The 23,286-nt window shown below is 39.2% G+C and overlaps 1 protein-coding gene across 4 annotated transcripts in view; it reads right to left on the minus strand.

Moving 5' to 3' along the window:
- Positions 1 to 6,298: 6,298 nt before the first annotated feature.
- The window catches only part of mtmr4 (myotubularin related protein 4), a 133,017-nt gene continuing 116,029 nt past the window's right edge, over positions 6,299 to 23,286 (minus strand). For all 4 annotated transcript variants that reach the window (XM_067439696.1, XM_067439697.1, XM_067439695.1 and 1 more), the window contains 7 exons: positions 22,014 to 22,199; positions 19,713 to 19,883; positions 18,653 to 18,807; positions 15,270 to 16,500; positions 14,447 to 14,557; positions 12,173 to 12,261; positions 6,299 to 8,197 (listed from right to left, as the gene is read on the minus strand). In XM_067439696.1, the coding sequence (XP_067295797.1) occupies positions 8,020 to 8,197; positions 12,173 to 12,261; positions 14,447 to 14,557; positions 15,270 to 16,500; positions 18,653 to 18,807; positions 19,713 to 19,883; positions 22,014 to 22,199 (2,121 nt within the window). In that variant the 3' untranslated portion in view covers positions 6,299 to 8,019. The remainder of the gene's footprint in view (positions 8,198 to 12,172; positions 12,262 to 14,446; positions 14,558 to 15,269; positions 16,501 to 18,652; positions 18,808 to 19,712; positions 19,884 to 22,013; positions 22,200 to 23,286) is intronic.

Raw genomic sequence — 23,286 nt, forward strand, 5'->3', positions numbered from 1 at the left:
CAACACGCTTACCTTACTTCACTACTAACAAAAACAGGAGAGAATGAGAACAAAAGAAAAAATGGCCCCGTCTCCCTACTGCTTCAACATAGCAGGCAACGAAACTTAAAAGCTGGGCACACAGCCACAACACATTTAAGTTTGGTTTTAAGTTTAAGCTTAACACATAAAAGCTGCACACTACAGCAATGACACCAATTTAAGCTTAAAACACAACAAGAGCAACACACTGGGACTGGCAACATCAGAACCCTCTCATGCTCCTGGGAGAAGGAATCTCTCTCTGGACCTCTCTCCTGTTCTGCTTAAATACTGGCTCCTCCTGACAATGATGAGCAGCTGGTAGATCCAATCACCTAGATTAGGACAGGGAGGAGCACAGGAAATAGGGCAGAACACACATCACAAAAAACTACAATTGCCAGCAGGCTGTTGGGTCCATTGGCAAGAACACAGTACATCAACAAATGACACAAACACCATAATTATAAAACATACACATACGTCCTGGGACGTAACACCCCCACCCATAAGTCACAAATACCACTGTATTTTGTAATCAATGCAAGGTCAGTAAAACAACACTTACGGTTCACCTCAAGCACCACGGGTAAACTGGCTCAAATTCTCGTGGTGGAAAACAGATAGAGACCAAACACCCGGAGCAACCATGACACGAACTGATTCGTTTTTCACCAATGTACATGCACAAATCTTACACCTCAAAAGCAACCACATTCAAATTACAGAGCAAAGTCTGCGAATTGTCCTATGACATTTTCTGCCACATTTTGAAAGGGATTTTACCCAAAGGAGGCTGGGACAGTGCAAAAATAGGACAGTCTACTGGGTGATCGACACCGGCAACATGCTCATATAGCACTACTGCACTCAACCCAATTTGAGTCACCTTCAACTGACAAAGTTGGTAGTAAGTACAGGAGTACTAGTTTCAATGCTTGTACACAGTAAGCAGCGGTCAGATCCATCTCAGGACACTGCACAGTAGCCAAAGGTTCGCTCCCAGCCATTACAGGCTTCTGTTCAACCTGAAGAACAGTAGGAATGATAGGAGTGTCTAGTTTGGGAATTTTACACTCAACAGACTCCAACAAAGGGATAACAGAGTCTGAAAAATCAGAAGTGTCCACAAGTTTCTTGACTTGAGAACAAAGGACCAGATCTCTAGGAACCATACTGGAGGACCTGGTAACCAGAGCTGCTGGACCACAAGAGTCAGGGTTATCCACCATGGTCGAAGAAGAGAACACCTTGCCACCTGCCAGGTTGTTCCCTAAAATGACACTGATACCCTCCACAGGCAGTTCAGAACACCCTGCTATCTTGACAGAACTAATTCAGAAGTTAACCATACCAAGTGTACAGGTACTTGCACACAGCTTTGTCCAACACCTCGAACAAAGACACTTGTACCGTTCTAGGATTCTCCTGAAAACAGGATTTGACTGTCAAGCATCAACGACTGGGCAGCTCCTGTGTCTCATCAAAATAATGTGAGGGGGAAAGTCAGGAGAGTAAAACAGTTTCAGGGAATACAAAAATGTGGTGATTAGATAGATCCGATAGTAAGGAACATATATGGGTGGAACCAGACTGCACCAGAGCAACACTCTTCACTTTAGCACAGTTACATACCTCCACGCCATGCACTCAGCCATCATATGACTGGGGTCAAGACAATGAAACCACACACTGTTCCTGGTTATGTCTTAAACACTGCTTATGACCTTTTTCGACCTTTCCCCTTCAAAAATTTCTCTCAGCACTGTCAGTGATCAGAAACTTACTCTGCACTACATTGTTAACCGGGTAAACAGTTAAACATCTCACCACCCCAAAACTAAACCAGTCAAGTAAAGCATACGCTCTATGAACAAATTTCACCAAATTTCATAAATGCGAGCCCAATTAGGGAAAGAAAAAAAATGCTTGAGACGAGCCCCCAATTGTTACGTTCCCATTTTTAGATTTCTAGGGGAGAAAGGGAAGTAACGTTTTTAAAGAATATTTAATAGAAACAAAGAAGGTTTAAATGTTCTCAGTCCCAGCACTCACTACACAATATAAGATTCAAATAGATTTATTTACAAAAAATGAGTGAAAACAAATACAGTGCCAAAGGAACAAACAAAACACAATCCAACATAAGGGAAACATGTTCAAGAGTTGGTGCGGCCAAAACAAAAAAAACTAAAGATTACTAACTAGTGGTATAGGATCTAAGTAACCTGAACAATATAAATACAAATAAACAACAACACGCTTACCTTACTTCACTACTAACAAAAACAGGAGAGAATGAGAACAAAAGAAAAATGGCCCCGTCTCCCTACTGCTTCAACATAGCAGGCAACGAAACTTAAAAGCTGGGCACACAGCCACAACACATTTAAGTTTGGTTTTAAGTTTAAGCTTAACACATAAAAGCTGCACACTACAGCAATGACACCAATTTAAGCTTAAAACACAACAAGAGCAACACACTGGGACTGGCAACATCAGAACCCTCTCATGCTCCTGGGAGAAGGAATCTCTCTCAGGACCGCTCTCCTGTTCTGCTTAAATACTGGCTCCTCCTGACAATGATGAGCAGCTGGTAGATCCAATCACCTAGATTAGGACAGGGAGGAGCACAGGAAATAGGGCAGAACACACATCACAAAAAACTACAATTGCCAGCAGGCTGTTGGGTCCATTGGCAAGAACACAGTACATCAACAAATGACACAAACACCATAATTATAAAACATACACATACGTCCTGGGACGTAACAAAGTGAACAGTGTAATGTAAGTGATTATTGTGATGAAAATGAAAAGTGAAATGTAAGTGATTATTGTGATGAAAATGAAAAGTGAAATGTGGGTGATTATTGTGATGAAAGTGAACAGTGTAATGTAAGTGATTATCGTGATAAAAGTGAAGAGTGTAATGTAAGTGATTATTGTGATGAAAATGAAAAGTGTAATGTAGGTGATTATTGTGAGAGAAAAAAATGAAAAGTGTTATGTAAGTAAATATTGTGAAAAAATGAAGTGTAAATTAAGTGATTATTGTGATACAAGTGTAGTGTAATGTAAGTGATTATTGTGATAAAAGTGAACAGTGTAATGTAAGTGATTATTGTGATGAAAATGAAAAGTGTAATGTAAGTGATTATTGTGATGAAAATGAAAAGTGTAATGTAAGTGATTATTGTGATAAAAGTGAAAAGTGTAATGTAAGTGATTATTGTGATAAAAGTGAAAAGTGTAATGTAAGTGATTATTGTGCAAAAATTAAAAGTGTAATGTAAGTGATTATTGTGATAAAAGTGAAAAGTGTAATGTAAGTGATTATTGTGCAAAAATGAAAAGTGTAATGTAAGTGATTATTGTGAGAAAAAAATGAAAAGTGTAATGTAAGTGATAATTGTGATTAAAGTGAAGTGTAATGTAAGTGATTATTTAGGAAAAATGAGAAGTGTAATGTGAGTGATGATTGTAATAAAAGTGAAGTGTAATGTAAGTGATTATTGAGGAAAAAAATGAAAAGTGTAATGTAAGTGATTATTGAGGAAAAAAATGAAAAGTGTAATGTAAGTGATTATTGAGGAAAAAAATGAAGTGTAAATTAAGTGATTATTGTGATACAAGTGAAGTGTAATGTAGGTGATTATTGTGAAAAAAGTTAAAAGTGTATTGTAAGTGATTATTGTGAAAAAGATGAAAAGTGTAATGTAATTGATTATTGTGATAAAAGGGAACAGTGTAATGTAAGTGATTATTGTGATGAAAATGAAAAGTGTAATGTAAGTGATTATTGTGATGAAAGTGAACAGTGTATTGTAAGTGATTATTGTGATAAAAGTGAACAGTGTAATGTAAGTGATTATTGTGATGAAAATGAAAAGTGTACTGTAAGTGATTATTGTGAAAAAAGTTAAAAGTGTATTGTAAGTGATTATTGTGAAAAAGATGAAAAGTGTAATGTAAGTGATTATTGTGATAAAAGTGAACAGTGTAATGTAAGTGATTATTGTGATAAAAGTGAATAGTGTAATGTAAGTGATTATTGTGATAAAAGTGAACAGTGTAATGTAAGTAATTATTGTGATGAAAATGAAAAGTGTCCTGTAAGTGATTATTGTGAAAAAAGTTAAAAGTGTATTGTAAGTGATTATTGTGAAAAAGATGAAAAGTGTAATGTAAGTGATTATTGTGATAAAAGTGAACAGTGTAATGTAAGTGATTATTGTGATAAAAGTGAACAGTGCAATGTAAGTGATTATTGTGATAAAAGTGAACAGTGTAATGTAAGTGATTATTGTGAAAAAGATGAAAAGTGTAATGTATGTGATTATTGTGATGAAAATGAAAAGTGTAATGTAAGTGATTATTGTGATAAAAGTGAAAAGTGTAATGTAAGTGATTATTGTGATAAAAGTGAACAGTGTAATGTAAGTGATTATTGTGATAAAAGTGAACAGTGTAATGTAAGTGATTATTATGCAAAAATGAAAATTGTAATGTAAGTGATTATTGTGAGAGAAAAAAATGAAAAGTGTAATGTAAGTGATTATTGTGATAAAGTGAACAGTGTAATGTAAGTGATTTTTGTGAGAAAAAAAATGAAAAGTGTAATGTAAGTGATTATTGTGATGAAAGTGAATAGTGTAATGTAAGTGATTATTGTGATAAAGTGAACAGTGTAATGTAAGTGATTTTTGTGAGAAAAAAAATGAAAAGTGTAATGTAAGTGATTATTGTGATGAAAGTGAACAGTGTAATGTAAGTGATTATTGTGAAAAAATGAAAAGTGTAATGTGAGCGATTATTGTGATAAAGTTAACAGTGTAATGTCAGTGATTATTGTGAAAAAGTGACCAGTGTAATGAGAGTGATTATGAAAAATGTGAACAATGTAATGTAAGTAGTCTAGCTCGACCATATTGGCAATCCACCGGTCACTTAAGTTGCCACTCCCTTAATTATGCAGAACTTTAAAGGGTAAGTTCACCCCAAAATTTCTTTCATTAATGACTCACCCCAATGTCATTCCACACCCGTAAGAGCTCAGTTCATCTTCAGACACAGTTTAAGATATTTTAGATTTAGTCCAAGGGCTTTCTGTCCTTTGAATGTAAGTGTATGCACACTTGCTGTCCACGTCCATAAGGTAATGAAAACGTCATCAAAGTAGTCCATATGTGACATCAGTTGGTTAGACTCTTTTGAAGCGTCGACAATACATTTTGGTCTAAAAATAACACAAAATGACTTTATTAAGCATTGTCTTCTCCGCGTTTGTTTTCAAACCTCTAATAAAGATTCAAACGGTCGTGAATCAGCGTATTGATTCAAGATTCATATCGCCAATGTCACGAGATTTCAGCACTTTGCCAGTTTTACGCGATCCGAACCAACCGTTTGAATCTTTCTTTGAGGAACACAGAAAAGAAGACAATGTGAGTAAAACATGTTTTCATATGTGATGGTATTGCATTGTTATAGATCATTTTGATTATGTGTATGTGTCTAACAGAACATACCTTAGGACGCTTGACTCAGACATGTATGGGGCCAGGGCTCGCAAAGCCCAACGTCCCGGGGCTGTGTGTTTTCCAGACGCGCTAACAAAACGTAAGTCCGTCAGCTGGCCGATTAATCTCAAATAGTTAATATTTCTTTCTTGATCTGGACTGTTCTCGCTCTCTTGACGTGACATTTGAAGGGCACGTACATGTGTGTGCGTGTGTGTGTGTGCCCGCAGTTAGCGCTTATATTGACCGATCAAGCAAGCAGGCTATGTCATACGAAAATAATAGTCCAATCCATTGCAGGTGGATGAGAAATAAATCATTGTGTTTGTTTGATGGACGTTTATGAGCCCTGTGATCGAGAGAATAATTCCGGTTGATGAATTGCAGTTTAAGCCACTTTTGTGTTGGTTTCGAGAGCGACTCTGGGAGGTTGCCGCCTGGTGGCAATGCTGACTGTCCCGAAAGCCTTTTCATGTTTTTCAAATTCAAAAATGTTTTCAAATATTATTGGATGTTGTTTTAGCAAAAAGAGGTATGTTTGTTTCCACAAAACACTGCACAAGTTAAAAACCACTATATGTTCCTTATTTAAAGGGCTATTTGTTAGAGACAAAGTACATGACACAAAGTGGGTTAAAAAATGATGGTAAAGTTGAGGGACTTTAGACAAAAAATGTTAACATTGCTGATTTTCAACCCACTTTGTTAAAATTACATAAGAATGCACAAGTTACACATTAAAGACTGGACACCTATGGCTGATAAAGACATCTTTTTATTTAACCCATGGGATTGAACTTGTACAATGCATATCTTTACAACAATTAATTCACTAAGTGACAAATTTTAGCCACTATTACAGACCAGATAACTATACATCACATTTCTGGGTTCCTTTTTAATGTTTTAACTCAAAATGTGTCCTTCATTAACACAATGAAAATGAGAAATTAAACCATCAGACAAAACCAAATCAGTTCTCAAGTGTTCATTGGGTTTTAACCCAACATCGATTCTCAACAATTCTTTTTCTCATTGTTAAGCATCTAGCTATTGTACCATTGAACATGTTAAAGTTACAAGTAAGTAACAGTGAATCCATTAAAAAAAAAAAAAAACACATGGCACTGTTGAGAGGTTCACCATTAAAAATACACGACCAGTGAAGAAAACCAGGGTTGAAGACATGGACGACAAAAGAAGAAATGGGAGGGGGTTGGGGGGATCATAGGACTTATTTTGAATATGCATTTCTATTGAGTAATGTTCACAAGACACATTGAGAACAGGAGCAAAAAAAGAACCGTGAAACCCTCAAATGCAAATTGCCACCAGTTTCCAATGATCCTGTGAGATATTGTAAAATTACTGTCATTGGTTTGTTCAGATGAAGTTGTAGAAAAAAAAAACTAGTACACTAGTATTCTGGCTAAAGTTCTGAAACAGAGCAGTGCAACATGGCTATAGTTTTACCTTAACGTACAACAACAACTACATACACATTAACGGTGCATAAATGTTTAGCTTGTTCTGTTTTTTTCTTCCCGCTACAGACGTTCCACCAGCCAGATGAACATGGACGTCTATATATTATTGACATGTTGGAATTTGAGTTTTGGCATTTAAAGTTAGTTGTGTATTTCACATAAAATGAGAGTGAAAAGAACATTTCACAGATCATCTAAAGCGCCGTTTTGAAGGGAGTGGCTGAAAGTCAAAAAAGGACAACAAAAAATACAGAATCCGTTCTGTGCACTGCTGCATTAACACCATAAAACTGCAATCAAATCAATGCAAACTGGCAGCTTGTCCACTAACGGCAGCCCATAAACCTCTCCAAATACAAATGAAACAAAATTGTACATTCAAGCTTCATACAGCCCCATATCAGCAGACAACAGCAAGTAAACAACTGCAGATTTCTCCAGTTTGGTCTCTAATCCCCTCCATAGTGCACAAAATAATAAGGATACAAAAGTAGAATTATTTCATTTTTTTAAATACTGTAGCAGCTTGTATCATTTTAAATAGTGAGCCTCTTGATGGATACGTGTGGGGCTTTGAGGGAAGGAGGTGATTGTCCTACGTGTGTGTGTGTGTGTGTTTCATTGGTGATGTATAGGGTTTGTAGAGGGCTGTGTGTGTATGTGTGATGATGATTTTTGAGATGAAGAAATGCCTCTCTGGGCATCTGAACCCGGACGGGTTCTGTTTATGTCCTCAACCAGAGAAGCTTTCAATCGTTTCACTTTCAAAGCGCCCCTCCATCACAAACCACGCTCGTTTTTTTGGACTTCATCCACCCTCTTCCTCATATCGATCAGTCTCAGAGCTGATCTGGACTCAAAATCGTCCGCCTCTTGCATTTGGGGGGGAAGGAGGCAGAGAGCAGCTCTTCCTCTAAATGACAGGCATCTGTTTGGACACCCCTCTGTGGGGCCGTCGCGGCCCGCTGGGCGAGCTGTGATTGGCTGTCTCAGCTGGACGCGGTGGCGATGGGTTTCTTCAGCTGTTGTGAGCGCAGTTCTCGCGTACGGGACTCCAGTAATTGGTCGTAGCAGGTATTGCACACCAGAACCGGGTCGTAAAGCTGCTGGTCTGGGATGGGAAGCTTCAGGTGGCAGCAGTCTTTACAAAACACGTTACCACAGTTCCTGCCAGAATACCACAGGTTCAGTCAATCACATATTATAGCCAAAAACTAAGCAACATTCACATCCAATCAATCATGTGCTATAGTGTTGTTTTTCTTAACTATAATTATAATAATACACAAATTTCAAATAATTATGACGTATGCAAATTTGGACCCAAATGTGGGTCGGAGAGCTAAGGTGGTAAAAAACATTGACCCACTTTATTTTAGGTGGCCTAAAATACTATGTACTACTAACATTTAAATTAATAATTTGATACAATGCTCTTATTGTGTACATAGAAATTACAAGCAGGTATTTTTTAAATGTAAGTACAATGTAAAAACATAATTAATTTCTGTTCTTACATTTATAATTGCATTTAATAACTCTACCCTTAAACTGACCCACACCACCACACCTGACCCTAACTCTACCCTTAAACTGACCCACACCACCACACCTGTCCCTAACTCTACCCTTAAACTGACCCACACCACCTCACCTGACCCTAACTCTACCCTTAAACTGACCCACACCACCACACCTGACCCTAACTCTACCCTTAAACTGACCCACACCACCACACCTGTCCCTAACTCTACCCTTAAACTGACCCACACCACCTCACCTGACCCTAACTCTACCCTTAAACTGACCCACACCACCACACCTGTCCCTAACTCTACCCTAAACTGACCCACACCACCACACCTGACCCTAACTCTACCCTTAAACTAACCCACACCACCACACCTGTCTCTAACTCTACCCTTAAACTGACCCACACCACCACACCTGTCCCTAACTCTACCCTTAAACTGACCCACACCACCACACCTGTCCCTAACTCTACCCTTAAACTGACCCACACCACCACACCTGTCCCTAACTCTACCCTTAAACTGACCCACACCACCACACCTGACCCTAACTCTACCCTTAAACTGACCCACACCACCACACCTGACCCTAACTCTACCCTTAAACTGACCCACACCACCACACCTGTCCCTAACTCTACCCTTAAACTGACCCACACCACCACACCTGTCCCTAACTCTACCCTTAAACTGACCCACACCACCACACCTGTCCCTAACTCTACCCTTAAACTGACCCACACCACCACACCTGACCCTAACTCTACCCTTAAACTGACCCACACCACCACACCTGACCCTAACTCTACCCTTAAACTGACCCACACCACCACACCTGACCCTAACTCTACCCTTAAACTGACCCACACCACCTCACCTGACCCTAACTCTACCCTTAAACTGACCCACACCACCACACCTGACCCTAACTCTACCCTTAAACTGACCCACACCACCACACCTGTCCCTAACTCTAACCTTAAACTGACCCACACCACCTCACCTGACCCTAACTCTACCCTTAAACTGACCCACACCACCACACCTGTCCCTAACTCTACCCTAAACTGACCCACACCACCACACCTGACCCTAACTCTACCCTTAAACTAACCCACACCACCACACCTGTCTCTAACTCTACCCTTAAACTGACCCACACCACCACACCTGTCCCTAACTCTACCCTTAAACTGACCCACACCACCACACCTGTCCCTAACTCTACCCTTAAACTGACCCACACCACCACACCTGTCCCTAACTCTACCCTTAAACTGACCCACACCACCACACCTGACCCTAACTCTACCCTTAAACTGACCCACACCACCACACCTGACCCTAACTCTACCCTTAAACTGACCCACACCACCACACCTGTCCCTAACTCTACCCTTAAACTGACCCACACCACCACACCTGTCCCTAACTCTACCCTTAAACTGACCCACACCACCACACCTGTCCCTAACTCTACCCTTAAACTGACCCACACCACCACACCTGACCCTAACTCTACCCTTAAACTGACCCACACCACCACACCTGACCCTAACTCTACCCTTAAACTGACCCACACCACCACACCTGTCCCTAACTCTACCCTTAAACTGGCCCACACCACCACACCTGACCCTAACTCTACCCTTAAACTGACCCACACCACCACACCTGACCCTAACTCTACCCTTAAACTGACCCACACCACCACACCTGACCCTAACTCTACCCATAAACTGACCCACACCACCACACCTGTCCCTAACTCTACCCTTAAACTGACCCACACCACCACACCTGTCCCTAACTCTACCCTTAAACTGACCCACACCACCACACCTGTCCCTTACTCTACCCTAAACTGACCCACACCACCACACCTGACCCTAACTCTACCCTTAAACTGACCCACACCACCACACCTGTCCCTAACTCTACCCTTAAACTGACCCATCCCACCACACCTGTCCCTAACTCTACCCTTAAACTGACCCATCCCACCACACCTGACCCTAACTCTACCCTTAAACTGACCCACACCACCACACCTGACCCTAACTCTACCCTTAAACTGACCCACACCACCACACCTGTCCCTAACTCTACCCTTAAACTGACCCACACCACCACACCTGTCCCTAACTCTACCCTTAAACTGACCCACACCACCACACCTGTCCCTAACTCTACCCTTAAACTGACCCACACCACCACACCTGACCATAACTCTACCCTTAAACTGACCCACACCACCACACCTGTCCCTAACTCTACCCTAAACTGACCCACACCACCACACCTGACCCTAACTCTACCCTTAAACTGACCCACACCACCACACCTGTCCCTAACTCTACCCTTAAACTGACCCACACCACCACACCTGTCCCTAACTCTACCCTTAAACTGACCCACACCACCACACCTGTCCCTAACTCTACCCTTAAACTGACCCACACCACCACACCTGACCCTAACTCTACCCTTAAACTGACCCACACCACCACACCTGTCCCTAACTCTACCCTTAAACTGACCCACACCACCACACCTGTCCCTAACTCTACCCTTAAACTGACCCACACCACCACACCTGACCCTAACTCTACCCTTAAACTGACCCACACCACCACACCTGACCCTAACTCTACCCTTAAACTGACCCACACCACCACACCTGTCCCTAACTCTACCCTTAAACTGACCCACACCACCACACCTGACCCTAACTCTACCCTTAAACTGACCCACACCACCACACCTGACCCTAACTCTACCCGTATCCACCTCAATATCAGCAAAAGTGTTTGCAATACAATTTGAACAATGTACAGTGTACTCATTTTTTCAAAGTAATTACATAGTAGTGAAGGCCACCTAATGTAAAGTGGGACCGAAAACAAATTAATACATTTTTATGCACTAAAAATGTTGTTCTTGTTAACTAAAACTATTAAATTTTTTGAGGGAAAATGTAAAAAACCTAAAATAAAAATATTACATGATAAACTCGGAATTACAAAATCTGCCGTGGCAACCAAGTTTAAATACTAAAATGACAAACAAAAACTGAAATAAAAGTAAATCAAAGCGAACTATAAATATTTGTTTAAATATAAAAAAACAAAAACTAATAAAAATGTCAAACGCAAGCAACTAAATTAATAAAACCAAACAAATTAAAAGTATATAAAAATAAGAGCTCATTTGAAATATTAGTATAATAAAATTAATCAACAAATCACACATAAATCTATAAATTCAAAGCTATTAATCCAATTAAATTTTCTATCAAAAGTTAAAAAATCAAATATTTCAGGGCTTGTGAAATGACAACTGTATAATTAAAAACAACATACAAGCGTCAAACAGGACACTTCGATCTTATAAGCACTGATTAAATTAGCCATTTTAATTATGTGATAAATTCAGTACATTTACTACATTTTTAACATGACTCCGTAAATAAATTTAGGTCAAGGTGAGAAAAAGAAGCTTGACCATCAACAATCAGCAAGTCATGTTCAGCTGAGCAATCTACACTGCTGAATGAAGCACAGGACGTCACTGCAGTTCAGCGGCTGACGGATCGGTAGACTCGACCCACCTGCAGTGATGGCGACGCTTGGCAATCCAGAACTCAGAGTCGCAGTTGAAACAGTGAGAAGCCATGTGATCCGGGACCCATCTGGTGACCTGTGAGGCCAGAAACAAGGCTGTTAGGGTGCTTCCCAATTCTTTTTTGTGCATCGTCGTTTCCTTTCCTAGCTTCCTTTCCGCGTGCCTTAGCTCCACCACTTCAGGATGCGAGGGAAGGATGCAAGGAAAAGACGCGAGAACGAGGAGGAATTGAATCAAGTTAAATAATATATATCCTTGCTCCCTTTAATGTCAAAGCGTCGTCAATTAATGATGACTCTACACCGCTGGGATTCTTGAACATTAGAGATAACTTTATATTGTAAGCTTCAACCTCCACAAAATTCCACATTTGTTCATATTTTAAAAGCTACACTGTGTAACTTCTTTTGTTTATTCTTAGCTAAAAACACGTTTTTTCAAAAAAAGTGCTTATTAATGTATATTTACTTCTTTCAAGTAATAAAGTATTCTCGTAAGTTTATAATATGCCTTGAAAATACATACGGGTGAGGGGTTCGAATACCGGTCGCCATGTTGCTCCTCCATCTTTAAAGTACATTAGCCAAAGAGGGACATACCCGTAAATTCAAGCTTCGCCTTTCGCGTTTTAACACTCGATGGCACCGTGTCGAATGTGAAGAGGGGGATTGCCGTTAATCTGGGACTAAATCGGCCACCGTAGGAGTTAAAACGAAATCAGAATTGAGAGGAACAGAAACTATTATTCACTGGATGGTCATATACCTTTACACCACTAGATGGGGGAAAATATTACAGTGTAGCTTTAATATTACCAGTTATTATTAACAACGAATTATTCCCAGTTATTAACTGCTTTTTATTCATATAGTATTCATTTCTATTTGTTAATTTCGTTCTCTAGTGCTTTCATATAATTCTGCAACTGTCAGTTGTCATTTTTTCTTTGTGTCAACAATAGGGCTGTCCCCGACTAAGTATTTACACATTCAAATCAGAATTGTCGAATCTCTCTATGGTGGACTGATAGTCGAATCGTGTGTGTGTGTGTGTGTGTGTGTGTGTGTGTATGGGTTGGGAGGGGCATGACCTTAGTCAGCAGAAGGGTAAAACTATTTTTATTTTCCTTTACACACTGCACACAGCAACAACTTTTAAAGCTCCACTGTGATATTTTCCCCCATCTAGCGGTGTAAAGCTATATGACCATCCAGTGAATAATAGTTTCTGTTCCTCTCAATTCTGATTTCGTTTTAACTCCTACGGTGGCCGATTTAGTCCAAGATTAACACGGCAATCCCCCTCTTCACATTCGACACGGTGCCATCGAGTGTTAAAACACGAAAGGCGAAGCTTGAATTTACGGGTATGTCCCTCTTTGGCTACTGTACTTTCAAGATGGAGGAGCAACATGGCGACCGGCATTCGAACCCCTCACCCGTATGTATTTTCAAGGGAATTTTATAAATTTACGAGAATACTTTATTACTTGAAAGAATTAAATATACATTAATGAGCACATTTATTTTTGAAAGAACTAAGTGTTTTTAGCTAAGAATAAACTAAAAAAGTTACACAGTGTAGCTTTATTAAAGCGACCAAAACTGCCTGCCAACTGACAGACGAACTGACAATGGCTTTCTTATTTAGGTTTAAATAAAAGGTAATGTGGTGGATAAACATTCGTAAACCGTTTTCTCATAACATGTTAAAGCCACGATCGAAATACAGAGCATCACACAAATATATAAAAGACATTTTAATAAATCTAACAAAAATACCTGCCTATAGAAGAAACGAACACTGTGCAAGCATCTTACACGCACGTTCTTAAGCCGATTGTGCCTCAAGGGGGTCACACACCGGACGTTAAGCTCAGCACTGCGTCTCAGGATCTCACACCGGACACACACATATATACACACAAGCTCAACTTTGAATCAACTTTGACAGAGAGCTGCACGATGGGTGTATCTTGTAACACAGGACGAAATCAGTATGTACATTGACGATTTGAGGGAAATATTATATACATTTAATATAAAACCCTGAAATGGAGCTCTGTGGCATGGCAGGATTTTAAACAACTTCCTGAGTTGCCGCAGACAGGCCACCGGTGTGCCACCCGTGTGTGTACACTCATTGAAAACGTGATCGAATTTTAAAGACAAGGCGCGGCGCTCGAAGCTCAGTGCCCTTTAATATTATTGTACTTAGAACGACTGTGTGGCATTAGAAGGAAAGAATGTGGATGCCTCACCTCTGTGTCCTTCCTCTCCACACGGTCCCAGCTGCCCTCGCTGAAGCGATCCTCGCTGTGATTGGACAGAGAGTCTTCCTCGTCACTGCCGTCCGACTCCCGCAGGCACGTCTGGAGGGACGAGAGACAAAAGATCAGACCCTTTTGTTAAGTTTAAGACATTAAAAATTACAAGTCACTGTTAATGATGGAGTCATTGATTGAACCGATTCATTCAAAAAGCTGATAATTTCAGCAACGGAGTATTTGACTTTCTCAATGAAGGAGTCATTGAATCATTCATTCAACCAGCTTATTATTTCAGCAATGGAGTATTTTAATTTCTTATTGAGGGAGTCATTGAATCATTCATTCAACCAATGCGTTCTAACGGCTAATTATTTCAACAACTGAGTATCTGACTTTCTTCAATGAGCGAATCATTGAATCATTCATTCAAACGATTTGTTTAAACTGCTGATTATTTCAGCAACTGAGTATCTGATTTTCTTAATGAGCGAATTATTGAATCATTCATTCAGCCGATTTGTTTAAACAGCTGATTGTTTCAGCAACTGAGTATCTGACATTCTTAATAAGTGAGTCATTGAATCTTTCATTCAACCGATTCGTTTAAACAGCTGGTTATTTCAGCAACGGAGTATTTGACTCTTAATTAGTGAGTCATTGAATCTTTTATGCAACAGATTTGTTCAAAAAGACAGATTCATTCAGTAATGAAACAATGCTGTGTGTTTAGAGATGAAAAAAAAGAAGATTAACCAGCAAAATAAAGTAAGTGGCGCACTCCAAGAAACGTGCATATGTAGGAACACAGACTTACGATATCATCCTCATAGTCAACGTCTGGCTCGGAGGGCGTCGTGCAGAACTGTTTGCTCTCTAGTTTGAGCTGGAGCTGTCGAACCTGCCGCCTCAACACCTCCACCTCCTGTTTGTAATTGGCTTCGATCTGCCGCAGCCGCTGCTGCACCGCGTCTACCGCCACCGGCAAACCATCATCGTCCAGGTATGCGGGCGTCTGAGATCCACCTGAGGAGGGTGAAGAATGGGATGGTAGAAGCTGCCGGAAGGATGGCCCCATTGCTAATGAAGAGGCGGCTGAGGAACAAAGGGCAGCGTAGCTTGAGTTCTTCACGGCGGAGAACCAACCCGATTGGATTGGGCTTCCAGGAGTGCGCAAAGGGTCACGACGACAACAGGGCCCACCGTTTGCACTTCCGCCTTGGGCACGAAGAAGCTTGTTTGCCAAACGACGGCCATGATAGCTTCCGTGCTGGATGGCGCCGCCGCAGGCCGACTGGACAAGGCCCTGGACGCTGTCCCATTGAGATCCGAGGAGGGAAAGATCAGTCAACTGACTTTGGGAAATCAACCGCCGAGCTGCTTTGGCGTAGTCGGCAGGTGGCGGCCGCTCTCTCATGGAAACAAGTTCTCCATTCCGTAGCGCCTCAGTCTTTTTTGCTTCAACCGGGATGAGTAATTCAATCCTAGCTGGGGCGATGGCGCTTTGCTCCGTTAGCGTCTCCACGGATGCCACCATTGGAGCAACGCGTTCGAGCTCGGAGTTCAGAGAGCTGCTAGTGTTTTCTACATGTGCAAAGCCATTACAAAGAGAAGGTGAATTTGAGGTTGTGGAAGTGATTTCTGCAGTCCTGTCTTCCACTTCCTGCGGTAAAGGTGGGATGGGACTGATTGGGATTTGAGGCGGGGCTTGATTTAAAACCGGAAGAGGCGGGGTCTGATCTAATGCTAAGGGGTGGGGCAAAGACGGAAGAGGCTGGGTTGTCAAACAAGGCTCCGTCCTTACATCGTCCTCATGTTGCTCACACGATATTAAAGAACCGTTTTCCTCGAACGTCTCCAACTCCTGCTCATCGTTGACCAATCCAGTGATTGGGGTGTCCTGGATGGCCAGCGGCTGATTGGACTCCAACGCTGGCCGCCCCTCCTGGCAGTGCTTGTTCAGGTTGGGGTCGCTTGAGGTGCGAGTGAGCGTCACGCCGTTCTCACAAGCGGACACCAAGTTGTCCATCGACCGTGTTTTGGGGAGTCTGAGTGAATGGAAACACACAATGTCAATGCTTCAGTTCTCCACAAGAGGGCAGAATCTAAAGATGATTTATAAAAAGAATATGGTCTTTATAAATATGGTTAATATTTAATATGAATAAACAAGTTTTATGTAAACATTTTTTTAAAGAAAATTAGTGTTTTTTGTGTCTTGAAAAGCAAACGGAATGGTTTATAAAAATAAAGACATTATATTTAATGCTTCATAAAAATGTATTTTTGGTGAGTGAAAATACAGACATTTAAAATAAGTGTAAAAATTATTGTAATTTTATATATATATATATATATATATATATATTTTTTTTTTTTTGATTATTTAATGCTTCATAAAAATGCATAACAATTAACTAATGTTTTATAAAAAATGTTGAATGTTTCATAAACATACTATGCTTTTTGTGTAATAAAAATAGATATTTTTATTAGATTTAAAAAATAAGTAAAAATATTTCAAATTGATTAATACTTTATAAATTCTTTATTTTTTAATAAAGATATTGACACTTAAAAATATTTTGCTCAAAACATTGAAAATGTCACAAAAGGCAAGAAAAGCATAATAAATGTTTTATAAAACAAGCAAGTAAAGCAAACTAAATATTTCATTAAAAAAAACATTCCTTGATGTTTTATATACTTTTCATTTTACTTTTTATTTAATAAAAAAATACTGACAAAATTATTTAGTTAAAAAAATATATACTCAAATGTCACCAAGGCAAGTAAAGCAAAATTAATATTTATAATAAACAATGTAATAATTATTAATTATTTGTTTTTTGTTTAATAAATATACGGACACTTAAAAATATTTTTGCTAAAAAAGGTCATCTAGGAAATAAAGCATTGGTTTATAAAAATAGTAGATCTATACAAAAGATAAAGCATTAATAGTTACATTATTATTTAGTTACAAATATGATATGCTTTATAACAATATATATTGTAATATAAACATGAAAATGTCACCAGTAATGACAAGTAAAACAAAATTAATGCTTTTAAAAAGAAATAAACATTTAATGCTTTAAAAAAATTATGAAGTGCCTTATAAAAAATAATTTATTTAACGCTTTATAAAAATAATTCGCTTTTTGTTTGATAAAAATACTTCAACTAATGACCTACAGACTGGATCAGCAGGAAGTTCTGTAATCTATAATTTACTGGCAGAGTCTGCTGAAACCTGATTGTAGAGAAAGAAACGCATGACAATATTACTTTCGTGAGAGTTGGTGGGAATTTGGCCAAATAAAGATTTAGCAAAGAGTGTAATTGTGAAGCATCAAGCAGAGGAATCTTCTATTATCCAGAGGTGGACAAAGTACACAACTTCATTACTTGAGTAAGAGTAAAAGTACTACTGGTCAAATATTACTCCGTTACAAGTGAAAGTTGTAAAAACAGATTTTTACTTGAGTGAAAGTACAGAAGTATTAGTTTTCAAAAGTACTTAAGTATCAAAAGTAAATTTCCTTTTTTAATGTCAATGCATTATTTTATTATTGTTGTATAAATGCTCATTATGCCATCATGGTTTAATCCAGTCAGTGATGCGCCATCAGACACACTAGCATACGACTAACTTAAACTCATTTAAATACTTGAATAAAAGTTACAAAGCTGCTGTCTCTTTAAGACCAAATGCACGGATCCAATACACTGATACACATCTGATATTCTCACACTGTTCACCTTCACTTAAGACATAATCAACTTTGTTTAAGTGAATACTCCACAAAATTAGCATTTTGACATCCGTCTTCCTCCATTTTGCTATAAACTATAAATCAGTGTTTAATAAATGCTGTGAAATCATTGAACCTCAGGAGACTCTACAAGAGTGATTCCTGAAAGGCTTTCTGCAAAAACCCAAACACCTTTAAAAGAAGAAAAAAATCATCCACTGACTTCCAAAGCTGCGACAGAAATGAGTTTTGACTTCGAGGACCTTGATAGAAATATAGTGGAGTAAAAAGTACGATATTTGTCTTTCAAATGTTGTGAAGTTAAAATAACACTCAAGAAAAGTACAGATACTCAAAAAGTGTACTTAAGTACAATACTTATGTAAATGTACTTAATTACTGTCCACCTCTGCTATTATCTGAGATTAATGTGAGCGGTCACCTGTCGAGCGAGCGCGGGGTGAACTCCTCTCCTTGTGCCGAAGGGCTCAGGTAGAGCTCCATGGCATCTTCGGCCGCTGTGCACGGAGACGACGTCGGCAGATAAACGGCCGTCCATAACTGCAGCGCCCGCGTGTGACAGACCGGCTGCAAAACCTGCAACAACATAACACACAAAGCAACATCTGTGGTGTTAAATCAAAGACTTTTACTGGGCATTTCTAAAATACACACGTGTGTCTTTTAAACGGTCCTCTTAAAATATCTGGATTTTTTTAAAAGTGTGATTTCCAGGTTTGGATAAGGAACAGAAACAAACAAAAGCATGAAAAATTTCTATAATAAATATAAATAGCTTATGTTTAGCTCTAAAATGCTTGAAATTATACTTAATACAATATACATACTTGATAGTACGGTATATAAATATACTATATAAAAAATATTGTAAAAGAAAAATGGGTGTTTAATTGTATTAAAAAAGCAAAGGTTTTAAACCTTTTTGGTTTAATAAAAATGCTGACAATTTAATGTTTTAAAAAAATACTTTTATGCTTTTTGTTTAATAGAAATAGACATTTAAAATAACAAAAATAAAAACTTTAAAACCAATTAAAACTAAATAGAACTATAAAAAATAAATAAATAAAATCATAAAAGCACATAATTAAATTAAATCTTAAATGAACAAACTAAAAGCTATTTCAAAACATTAAAAACTATAATACATCAAAAATAACACTGCTTTCTATCACTGATTTGACTTTAACTATGACTAACTATGAAACGAGATCTAAGCTGTAAACAGCGTAAATGCCGCAAAATTAATTGATAACGAACACTGTTATTGAACCGAATCAACACTGAACTGACTGATTTGACTATTGCCTTTCCAGAGCTGGTTCATTTGATGATGATTTTTGATTGTCATTTCCCTTTTTTTATCACTGAAACAATCTGTACTGTATAAAGCTCTGTAGAAATAAAGCTGGCGTGACTTTCTCACTCTCTCTGTGTGTGTGTGTGTGAGTGTGAATGTGAGTGTGTGTAGGTGTGCTGACCATATCATGGCAGGGGATGTAGAGGAAGTTCTGGAAGTTCTTGTTGCCGGTGCGGAGGAGAGACCAGACGGAGCAGGTGCGTTTATAGACGTTACGAGCCTCTCGCTCTTTCCCGTTATTGCAGAGGAAGGTGCCGTACAGACAGGAGTACGTGTGCTGAACCAGCTTCACCTGGAACAACAACAGAGTAAATCAGAATAAAACTAGAGAACAACACCAGATGCTGTAGATGTGACCTACAGAGAATATAAACTCATCATTTATCCTTCCTGCATAAACCAACTAATTAAATACACTAGATCACTTGCTTGGGTTATCAAACTGCTTCATTGATTATGATGGGAAGTATGTAGTCTTGTTGTACTGAATTATGCCGTTTATTTTAACTTAAAACATAAAAAGGGACACCTAAATGTCGAGGAAGTGTAACTTAAGTTCTTAGGTTTATCAACACGTGAGTATTTTCTTTGAGGTAATTCAGATTGAACTAAAATCAAAAGTCAATGTTTTTTAATTAGATTATGCTGTTTGCAATGCTTCATGAGATTGTAGTTGTTTCCCTTACATTAAAAAAAAAAATGTGCTTCAAATAAAATCTTGTGTTTTTGAGATTCACCTTGTAGCTGATTGGTTTGGCTCATAACTCTAAAACCCCTACGAAATCCTTCCGGAATTAAGCACTGCTTAAAGGGATACTCCATTGTTTTTTTTCCTTCATATTAAACTATGTCATTCCCTTAACTAAGATGAGTTGATACATCCCTCTCTCGTCTCAGTGTGTGCTCTTAAAGGGTTACTTCAGCGATTAGCATATGGCTTTGTATCAGTAGAAAACCTGGAGTATATTCAAATGATTGAGCTTTTCCCCCTCATATCTCCCTGAGACAAGAGATTTATGCATTTTATTTCTGGAAAAATTCCTCCTATGATGCAAATTGACGATTTTTGCATCATAGGAGGAATGTTTGCCCAAAGGCTAAAGACTACAGCCAGCAGAGGGAGCCATTTCCGCATGTTTTGAATCCGCGCATGGGGGAGGGGAGATTACACTCAGCTAGCAGGGAGAGCTCAGCTACAGGCACTCATTTAAACGGAGCTATGGTGAGCAATGTAAGTCTTAACTTCTCAAATTAATTTCTATAAAAGTTAAGCTTGTAAAGGCATGAACTGAAACGCGCCAGACTGAACTCGCGTTGTGAATGTATGCCGCGAGTGTAGTCGCGATTACCTCAGCTCTCATCACTCCTGCAGTTAGTGCTCAGTGCTGTGAGACTCGCGCGGTGACTCACTCATTATATTGAACAGACACGTTCAGTTTTTAATTGTAGTGTCTCCTCTAACTCAGTCACAGTAATCCAGTAGCGGTGGCGTTGGGAATGGCACAGGGCAGCAAAGCATTCTGGGAATTGTAGTCTTTCATCCCCATGGGACAAAAATACATTTTCTGTCTTTTCTCAGTCTAGAAGACACCAAATTCAAAAATAATTTCACATTTCTACTGCATTGATGACCCAGTTTAAATACAGATTCATCTTCCCAGCGCTGAAGTACCCCTTTAATCTCTCTGACTCGCGGTGACGATCTGATAGCATTTAGCTTAGCCCAGTTCATTTACTATGGTACCAAACAGAGATCTAGTTAGAAGCGACCAAACACATCCACGTTTTCACTATTTAAATACAGTTACACGAATAGTTGAACGACCTAGTATGGTGACAAAATAAAAAGGAGAACTATAATGTATGGCGGAATAGCACTTCTGATAGTACTTCGACTCAGCGCAGTAAAAAGTCTCGCCTGAAAAATCCTCTCCTCCTATTGACAGAAACGAGAGCGTGAGGGAGAGATGTGAGGGAGGATTATTCAGACGTGACTTTTTACTGCGCCGAGTCGAAGTACTCTCAGAAGTGCTATTCCGCCACACATCATAGTTCTCCTTTTTAATCCGCTTAGAAAGCCCCATGCTTTATTTTGTGTCACCATACTAGGTCGTTCAACTATTGGTGTAACTGTATTTAAATTGAGGAAACGTGGAGTTGTTTGGTCGCTTCTAACTTGATCTCTGTTTGGTCCCATAGTGAATGAACTGGGCTTAGTGGGCTAAGCTAAATGCTATCAGATCGTCACCGCGCGTCAGAGAGATTAAGAGCACCCACTGAGACGAGAGAGGGATGTATCAACTCATCTTAGTTAAGAGAATAACAGTTTAATATGAAAAATTGGTGGAGTATCCCTTTAAAAAAGGGGTGGGGCTAATGCACTATGCCCAGCCCTACTGTAAATAAGGTAAAGGCTACGCACCAGAAAGGCCTCGTTGAATTCGAACAGGCAGGGGAACTGCTTCAGGAGCTGATGGATGCAGTCCAGCCACTGCAGGAACACCGGACACTGCTCACTCACATCATCGCTGTTCTCCTGATGACCGCAGCGGTCGGCAAACTTATGACCGTAATCCAACCACTCCGTCTCTACCAGCACCTGAAAACCCTGCCGACACAATCCCAGAGATGAGTTATCTTCAGTAATATTAACTGCACTGACAATATCGGGATGAGAGAGAAATTAACTGATCCGAACGATACTGAATATAGATTTCACATGTCGTCACACTCTTATAGGAAACAATGCTTTCCTCCATTGACCGCCAGTCACTTTTACCAAGTACGAATGAAAGACAATGATATTAAAGGGTTAGTTCACCCAAAAATGAAATTTGTCATTAACTCCTCACCCTAATGTCGTTCCACACCCGTAAGACCTCCGTTCATCTTCAGACACAGTTTAAGATATTTTATATTTGGTCCGAGAGCGTATGCAAGTGTATGCACACTATACTGTCCATGTCCAGAAAGGGAATAAAAACATCATCACAGTAGTCCATATGAGACATCAGTGGGTTAATTAGAGTCTCTTGAAGCGTCCAAAATACATTTGGGTCCAAAAATAACACAAACTACGACTTTATTCAGCATTGTCTTCTCTTCCGGATTTGTTTTCAATCCTCAAAGATTCAAACGGTTATGAATCAGTGAATCGATTCAATTCGGATCGCCAGTGTCGTGTGATTTCAGCAGTTTGACACGCGATCCGAATCATCAATCAATTCGCTGATTTATTACGTTTAAATCTTTGTTCGCGGATTGAAAACAAACATGGAAGAGAAGACAATGCTGAATAAAGTCATAGTTTTTGTTATTTTTGGACCCAAATGTACTTTGATGATGTTTTTATTCCCTTTCTGGTCTTTCTGGAAAGGGGCAGTATAGTGTGCATTCGTTTTCAATGGAGAGGCAGAATCTCTCGGACTAAATATAAAATATCTTAAACTGTGTGTGAAGATGAACGGAGGTCTTACGGGTGTGGAACATTAGATTGAGTCATTAATGACATACATTTCATTTTTGGGTGAACTAACCCTTTAAAAGATCAAATTCATTGTACACCCTATTCAGGGTATATGCAGGAATCCTGAAGTTAATTTCAATACCTTTTTAAGACTTTTTAAAGACCTTCTCAAAATATTCTAAGACCTCATCGCACTTCAAGTTCTAATCGGAAACAAACCTTTAACTTA

This window comes from Pseudorasbora parva, chromosome 3 (assembly GCF_024679245.1).
Source record: "Pseudorasbora parva isolate DD20220531a chromosome 3, ASM2467924v1, whole genome shotgun sequence".
Taxonomy (NCBI): Eukaryota; Metazoa; Chordata; class Actinopteri; order Cypriniformes; family Gobionidae; genus Pseudorasbora; species Pseudorasbora parva.